The sequence below is a fragment of the Daktulosphaira vitifoliae genome, unplaced genomic scaffold (genome assembly GCF_025091365.1).
Source record: "Daktulosphaira vitifoliae isolate Bord-2020 unplaced genomic scaffold, ASM2509136v1 Scaffold_1, whole genome shotgun sequence".
Taxonomy (NCBI): domain Eukaryota; kingdom Metazoa; phylum Arthropoda; class Insecta; order Hemiptera; family Phylloxeridae; genus Daktulosphaira; species Daktulosphaira vitifoliae.
This window is the reverse complement of record NW_026099572.1, coordinates 35726395-35735387: the sequence shown is the minus strand read 5'-3', so window position 1 is coordinate 35735387 and position 8993 is coordinate 35726395. Positions and strand designations below refer to the sequence as shown.

Below are 8993 nucleotides of genomic sequence, written 5' to 3'. Positions count from 1 at the left end.
ATTAAAGCTAATGTAATATACTTTAATTTGAAAAAAAAAAATTTGACCTCTGGACTTGTCTTCATGGTGAAAATGACTACCGTATGCAAAAATATGCTATTTTTGTGAAAAAATTCTTGATATTATATTTTACATTTTTTAACATTATGTTGCTATAACTTTTTAAAAAATGCATGAATCAACTTTATTCTTTAATGATAAATACTTTATATATACTTCTTTCATTCGACATACTTTTTTTTAAAATCGGACCATTTTCCCTTTATACAGGGGGGTGCAATGTTTTTAAAATGCGTATAGAAAGTAGAACTTTTTCAACTTAACTTTTGAAAATGTTCCGGAATGACTGACACTTTTATATATATCTTAAATTAAAGCTTATGTAATATACTTTAATTTGAAAAAAAAATTTGACCTCTGGACTTGTCCTCGTGGTGAAAACGGTCATCAAAGTTAAAGAAAAACGTACGATTCTCGATTTTACATTTTATATTATTTAATTTATATTTTATATAACTTTTGGAAAAATGTATGGATCAATATTATTATTTTTTTATAATAAATATTTATATACCCCTTTCATCTGGCACGCTTTTTTTGTAAATCGGATCATACCCCTTTAACAAGGGGGGTCAAAACTTTAAACATGCGTATTGTTACTAAGATATTTTCAATTTAATTTTTGAAAGTATTCCGGAAATACTGACACTTTTATATATATCTTAAATTAAAGCTTATATAATATACTTTAATTTAAAAAAAAAAATGTGACCTCTGGATTTGTCTTCACGGTAAAAATGACTACCGTATTCAAAAATTTGCTATTTTTGTGTTAAAATTCTGGGTTTTGTATTTTATTTTATTTTAAAATACCTGACAAGGGGACTACAGATTTTCATAAATATTATATAAATAAAAAATTAATATAGCATAGAAAGTTAAACTTATTTAAATTTGTTTGCTTCTTTTAAGTCGAGAAAAATAACTTTGAAATTTGAACTAGCTTAAATACTCAATTTTTTCAATTGTCAGTAGCAAATTACGATTGCCGAGTTGTTAAAACTTATGTTTTACACGCTTGGGGTACGAGGTTCCAACCCGCGTATGACAATAAAATTTTTGCATTTTTTCTTAATTCTTTTTAAGTTAGTATAAATTTTTAACTCATTTAGATTCAATAACTTCAATAAAGATCAATGATCCCATCACTTTAGTCGCCCCTTGCAAGAATAAATTTCTTATTCGTATTAAAATTATTTTACTATATTTTAAGTTTTAGCTTCGATGCAAAGCCGAGAAGATGTTTTTTTGTGAATATCATTTATTTTCTCTGCTCTAACTTGACCTACTTTTTTCAACGATACGTCAAATGACTACAATTCGTATCTAGTTGAAGATATTACTCTCAAAAATTGAAAAAAAAATTCTAATTTATCAATTAAACAGTTAGTTATTACATCGTCTCCATAAAGACAATTAAAATCATTAATTTCTAATGTTTTCAAAATATTTATTAACGAATGAAGTTTGATATGATAGGTTTCAACTACAAAATTAAATCATTTTACTTTGTAATTTAATAATTTTTTTACTCTATTTGTGTGTGCTACTACTAGACTATAATATTACAAATTTTTTGGTAACATGTTGCTATATAAATAATTTCTATAAAAAATGATTGTTAGTTTCTCCTGAATTGACAGTGGATTTTTACAATTATAATCAAATTGTATTATACGCTTAATTGAGTAAATCTTTTTAACAACTTTGTTTTGATTGGTTCATTTAGTTAAAGTAAATCATTAAAATTAATTAAGTTCTCAATATTTCAATTATAGAATCTTTTCAACAAACAACAAAAGTTCCTAGGAAATTATTACTATTACTTCTATTTAAGTTATCTATTACCATAAAAATGCAAAAAAATATTGAGCTTTTCTGATAAATTTACAATAAATAGTAATTATAAAACTTTCTGACTGCATATTGATCTTAACGATACAATTTTTTTAATTGTCATAAAATTTTCTATTTAATTATGTCAATGTCAAACTTACCAATTGAGCTAAAAGTTATGGTAAAATAAATTTTTTTTTTTTTTTATAAACATTTACAACAATCAACTTTAAACGATTAACAAAATAGGTTAAATATGTCATTTTCCTTATTTTTAACTTATTAATAATCAAATTAATATTAAATATTATATCAAATCAGTATTAATTTAAAACAATTTTTTTTGTTCTTAATTATTTTTTTTTATATGTAAAAACTATTTTTTAATAATATTAAAACTTAGAAGTTATAGAAAAAGTCTAATTGCACATTTTAAAACATCGCGAAAAGTTGATTTAGAATAGTATATTTTTGTTTCTGATGGAAGTTCCTTGTAGTCCAGTGTATAAAACTTATAACTTTGTTAATTGTTATAACTTTATCAAAAATGACCAAATCAGTATATTTTTTTTTATTTAGATGCATGTCTTTATCTATCATTTGGTTTTTTTTATAAATCTAACCCTTTACCTGCCCACAAGAGGGATTCAAAATATTAACTTTTTTTTTTTTAGTTAAAGTAAATCATTAAAATTAATTCAGTTCTGGATATTTCAATAGTAGAATCTTTTTAAATATCAAAAATTACTTAGAAATGATTACTATGATTTCTATTTAAGTGTTCTATTACGATAAAAATGCAAAAAATAATGAGTTTTTCTGATAAATTTACAATAAATAATAATTATAAAACTTTCTGACTGCATATTAATCTTAAAAATAACATTGTTTTAATTCTCATAAAATTTTCTATTTAATGATTCATTCTAGTCAACGAAGGAGTAATTTTGCAGAATAGCAGAAAAAATTCCCAACAAACTTTTTTTTTTTTTGTTTTAATTAGGCAATTGGTGGATTATTCCAAAAGCAACATCAACTCTTATTTCTTTAATTATATCATGATTAGTAGTTCTTTGATTTTAAAATATAATATTTGAATATATACTAATTATAATTATTAAATTTAGTATGAAATTGATATTTAATATTGTAATTTAAACGGAGAAATTATAAAAATAATAAAGAAGTTATATTTTGCTTTACTTTTACGTGTATAAAAATTTAAAGGGCTTGATACAATAATTTTCAATAAAAACTGTTTGTTACTATAAAAAAATGCACTGGACTACAAGGAACTTTCATCAGAAGCAAAAATATACTTTTCTAAATCAACTTTTCGCGTTGTTTTCAAATCTGCAAGTAGACTATTTCTATCACTTCTAATTTTTTATATTATTACTAATTATATATATAAAATAATAATTAAAAGAAAAAAAAATTTGTTTTCAAATTATTACTGATTTGATTTTTAATATGTTAAAAATAATCAGTCCAAATTTTCAATTTTAACCTATTTTTTTGGTTCTTTAAAGTTGATGAAAAATTTTTGATAAAGATTTATGAAAGTTTATAGTAAAATAAATTGAATATATTACCATAACTTTTAGCTCAATTACAAGTTTAAAATTGACATCTAGGCCAGTCAACAAAGGAAAAATTGCGGAAAAAATTTTGTTTTTTTAAAAGTTGAATTAAAATATGTATAATGACATACTAATAGTCCTCAAGATTGGAATTGAGCTTTTTTTTTAAATCCTCGCAAAAGTTCAAAAATATGAGCTTTCTTAATTTTCTCAAAAAAAAATATTTAACTTACAAAAAAAAGTTTCGCACAAAAGTTGTTTAAAAGACAATTATAAATAAAAATATAATCTTATATTTTTTCATTTAAACAAATATTTTTCGAGTTACATTATATTTAATATGAGAACTAAAATTTATATTCCATTTTTTTCATTTTACGGTTACTTTTTATCATGTTACACTTACGTTAGACACAATGTTATAAATGCATATGTGTGTATGTGTGAGTTTATTTATTTATTGTATCATTAAAGTGTAGTGTATATTGAGATACAACCGATAGAGTAGGTAATTGATTTGACGCTATATTATTTAAACCCAACTAAACGCTAAATTGTACATTCCGAAATAACAATCATATTATGTCAATTGCCACCGGAATTTCTGGTAATATTTTTCTTTTTCTTTGCCTTAATCCCAGCTACTTGGGGTCGGCCACCCTTATCCTAAGCTTCCACTTGACACGCTCTCCCACATCTTCTACGCTCACATCAGCTGTCCTCAAATCGCATTCAATAGCATCCCTCCATCTCTTTTTTGGTCTTCCTCTATCTCTTCTTCCTTCAACATTCATTTCTATAACTGTTCTTACAGCTTTCGATTCTTCTTTCCTCATACCATGACTAAACAATCTAAGTCTATTTTCTGTCATCTTATCCACGATTGACGCAACACCTATACTTCCTCTTATATGCTCGTTCCTTATCCTATCTTCTCTAGTCACTCCACTCATCCAACTAAGCATTCTCATCTCTGCTACACTTATTCTCTGCTCTACTTTCTTATCAACCGCCCAACACTATGAACCATACATCATAGCTGGCCTCACAATTTCATACTAAATTTAAAAACTATAATTAGTATTTATTCATATATTATATTTTAAAATCAAAGAACTACTAATCAGGATATAATTAAAGAAATAAGAGTTCATGTTGCTTTTAAAATATTTCACCAATTTCTCTAAAGGAAACACTATCTACAGATTTGCATCGAAGCGTTTTTTATGATAGTGATTTTAATCACTGTCAGATATCATAATACTTGATCCAACTATGCCACGGCACCACTGTGCCGCGACCCCCCTGTACTGGGTTTTTAGCATATATTATAATGTTATGTCAACCTAAATTTTAATTTTTTCTAAACATTTTCATTATATTTATAAAACTATCCCTAAAACTACTCTAATCGTCTAATGACGATCAGTAATGACGACTTGTTCCTTTTTCTTAATTGTCAATCCATTTGAGGCAAATTAGAGAGTTTACTACCTTGAACAATCAAATTGTACATAATTTTTTATTATCCACGTGGAACAAAATGCGGGACAAAAACTTTTAAGATTTGAAAGTTGTTCTAATAAGAACTACAATAGTGATCGGTATACACATGTAAATATTAATTCATTATCAATTAATTATTATAATTATAATTGCAGGAAATATTCTAACAATCGTGAATTTATCTAGTCTAAATTGTAATAAAAAATTAGACAATTTGAGAACGTTTTTTATTATTAATATAATAAATTAATAATAATAAAATTAATTAGTAATAAATTAATCTATAATATATAACTTTATTAATTTTAATATTATTTTTCTTAGGAATGATTTATACAAAAATAATACGGGATGACAAATTTTGGATCGATCATATGGAAAATCAACTAAATGACTTTTACGAAAATCGCATGCTACCTGAACTAATCAGTCTTTATGAAGACTGACAAGCAATTATTTGAAAATAATGAAATTCAGTTTCCCTAATGATTTTGTTAAAATATTTAATAATAAGTTAATTTTTTTTTTAATTTTTGTTTTATTGAATTTTTAGAATCAGTTTTATTTGAAATAAAAGAAAATCCGAAAATTAAAAGAATTTGACATATTTTCATATTTTATATAATATGAATCTGTTATTTTAAGACACTTAATTAATTCAGAAAACATTTTATTATTTTTTTCATTTTGTTCCAACGACTCTTTTATAAGTAAGTGGTCAAAAAAATTAAAAAATTATGACTTGTCAAATGTGAAATTTTTTATTTAGAAAATCTTTGGGAGAAGTTTCAACCTAAATTTTAATTTTTTCTAAACATTTTCATTATATTTATAAAACTATAAGGCCTGCAAAAATGATTATATTTGTAGAAAAAATAAAATTAATAGTTTAAACAACTTAAAAACAATACTCGAATCTTTGGAATGTTTTCATGTTTTTTTAAGTCTCCAAATATTAAATATTTTTGATAACGATATTACGAAAAAAAAAGAAAATCCAAATCATAAATTCAAATTAGGATATCAACATGTAAGAGATTACGCGGTAAGAATGTTGTCATTTTTTACTTATGGCAAATTTGTAGTTAACAGTTGGCAGTTTCTCTTTTCAATGAAAGTTATTGATATGGTAAGACTTGAAAAAGATAAGCAAAAATCGTTTGAAGACATATTAGTGTATATTAATAATTCATCGTTATTAACATCTATGAATGAGTTTTGCGAAAATTGTAAAACATCTAGCCAATTCTTCGCATCATTTTCTTTAAATTTATCTAAAATTTATCAAGACATACCTGATCCATTCAGTATTCCTGGAAATGTTAAATCATATATAACGAATATGTTGTCGAGAGTAAATATTGATTGTGTAACTAAAATGGATAGAATATCTCATATGTTAATAAAAAAAGGTAATTTTATATACATTTTTTTGAATTCATTTAATAATTTAACTATCCCTAAAACTACTCTAATCATTTTAGCTTCGAAGCGAAGCTGAGAAGGTATTGGTTTTACTAAGATGTGTTTTATTTTGTGTCTGTTACATGGCAACAGCTATCATTTTGAATTATTATATGGATATTTGTCCAATGTTATTAAATTCATTTTTAATGTTAAATTTAACACGTTAATTTAATGTTAAATTTAATACGTTAATTTAATGTTAAGTTTGCAACGTTATGTAAATATGAACTTTTGGTTCACAAAACATTATCAACGTTATTTAAACGTTTATTTGATGTCTGACAATGAAACATTAATGTTTTATTATTAGTGCACATTACTTTTGTAACGTTAATTTAACATTGCAGCAATATTTCTATGTTATCTGGGTAATGTATGATTTCAACCAAGAACATTGTTGAAATTTCAAAACGCGGTGCACTTCTATGACAAACATATTAGTATACTAGCTAATAGGTTTAGGCACGTTATACATACTTAATCGACTTACAGTCTATGTGCTATTGCCTGTTTTAGATTAACGTAATGTATGGCGTAACGCTTTTTGGGTTTCAAAGTAGTCTTGATTATGGTCTCTTTGAAACCCTGCGGAACGTTATCACGAGGCAATAATGGCCAGTCGTTATTCTCATAATTCAGCTCTTCTGAATATGATACGTCCACTTCATATATACGTCCAATAGTGAGTCTAGGTTTTTTATGATAGTGATTTTAATAACTGTCAAATATCATAATACTTGATCCAACTATGCCACGGCACCACTGTGCCGCGACCCCCCTGTACTGGGTTTTTAGCATATATTATAATGTTATTTTTTAGGTATTCTTATATTTTTGAAAAACAACAATCATTGATCAAAACGAGTTTGACAAAGGAGAACACGAGGTAGTTGAAATGAGGAGGTCAGTGACAATAGTCGAGGACGTGATTGGAGAGGTGGAGAGTTTTAAGTATTTAGAGTCAGCTATGCAAAAGAGTGGTAGCATTGACGAGAATGTAAGACACAGAATTAAGTGTCATTAAGACATTTAAGAATTAAATATCATAATACTTGTCCCAACTATGCCACATCCCCATTGTGCCACGATCCCACTGTGCTGGGTTTTTTATGTCTGTCATTCATTTTTCTCGGCTCTTAATCAATTTTAATGACTAATACGTCAAAAGTAGTATAAATTTTGTTGTTATATTAAATTACACAGTAAATTCATATAGTCAAGTATATATCAAGTATACCAATATATATTTTACAGAACCGAATTTTACGCTGTTTCAAGTCTGTAATTAGATTTTTTTTATCTCTTCTTTTTTGAAATTATTGATAATTAGAAACGCATGAAAAAATTAATTAAAAAAAATATTTTTTATCAAGTTATTATTGATTTTTAATATATTAATAATAATCCATGCAAAATTTTAATTCAAAATAACATTTAAAATTTATTTTTTGATACTTTAAAATTGATTTTTATGAAAGTTTATAATTTAATAATGTTGAACTTTTAAACATAATATTAGTTCAGATTGAAAATTTATATCATTATATAGAAAATTTTATGAGCATAAAAAATTATTTTTTTAGATTGACATGTGATCAGGACATTATATAGTTACTATAAACAGTAAATTTATAAGGAAAACTCAAAATTTAGTTAAACATTTTTTTTTATTTACATTCTATAAAATAATTTAAATAAGAATAGAGAAAAATAATCAGGTATGATTTAAAATCAATAAGAGATAATACTTATACTATTTTATGACCTTCGACTCACACCCCGAACTAAGGTAACTCTCTTTTATCACCCAACGCATAGTCTTTTTATGTTATTTTGAGTTACTATAAAACATTAATAATTTGCAGACCTATTGAGTTAAAAATTTTTTAGTTTTATCAGCGCGATTATATCTTATTACTGTCATGTTAGGGTGGCCCTCAAAAATCGAATGTCTTTTTTTTTTTTACGCTACCCCTTAATTTTTTTTTAATGGTCAAAAAAATGAGCTGTGCAAAATTTGGGACCGATCCGTTAAGGTTAACCCATGCCCCCGGGCCTATTAAGTTGAGTCGAAGAGTCAAATTTAATAGAAATAACTGATCTATGTCTCGTAACTTCTTTTTCTCTTAACTTAGAATTATAAAAGTAAAACTCAAGTAAAGGAAATTGTACAAGTAATTCAAAAATAATAACTTCAATGTTGTTTTCTCAATAAATAGCCCACAAAAACACTATATACAGTAAAAAACATGTGAAAGTCTTAAAATACGTTATAACTGATTTTGTTGATTTTTAATTATTTATTTTCATTTTATTTTTTGGAAAACGCATATTCGTTTAAAAAAAGATTCTAGAAGTTTAATTTTTTATGCCAAGTACGATAATTATATTAGATTTATTATTTTATGGACAGTTAATTAATGATTAATTACAAATTTAACAAAATTGATTGTATTATTACATTTTGTCGTATCAATATATCAATTTTGGTTTACTGAATTACTTTAAGATAGTACCAATTATATTATTATTAAAGATAAG

At 25.0% G+C, this 8993-nt stretch overlaps 2 protein-coding genes across 2 annotated transcripts in view; both read left to right on the top strand.

Annotated features, from left to right (window-relative positions):
• Positions 1–5562, top strand: part of LOC126893864 (uncharacterized) — a 56296-nt gene extending 50734 nt beyond the window's left edge. Inside the window, exon 5 of the mRNA XM_050664390.1 lies at positions 5310–5562. Coding sequence (XP_050520347.1) covers positions 5310–5431 — 122 coding nt within the window. The 3' untranslated portion in view covers positions 5432–5562. The remainder of the gene's footprint in view (positions 1–5309) is intronic.
• Positions 5563–5840: 278 nt separating this feature from the next.
• LOC126893859 (uncharacterized) overlaps positions 5841–8993 on the top strand; it is a 16161-nt gene continuing 13008 nt past the window's right edge. Inside the window, exon 1 of the mRNA XM_050664385.1 lies at positions 5841–6397. Within this exon, the coding sequence (XP_050520342.1) occupies positions 6037–6397 (361 nt within the window). The 5' untranslated portion in view covers positions 5841–6036. The remainder of the gene's footprint in view (positions 6398–8993) is intronic.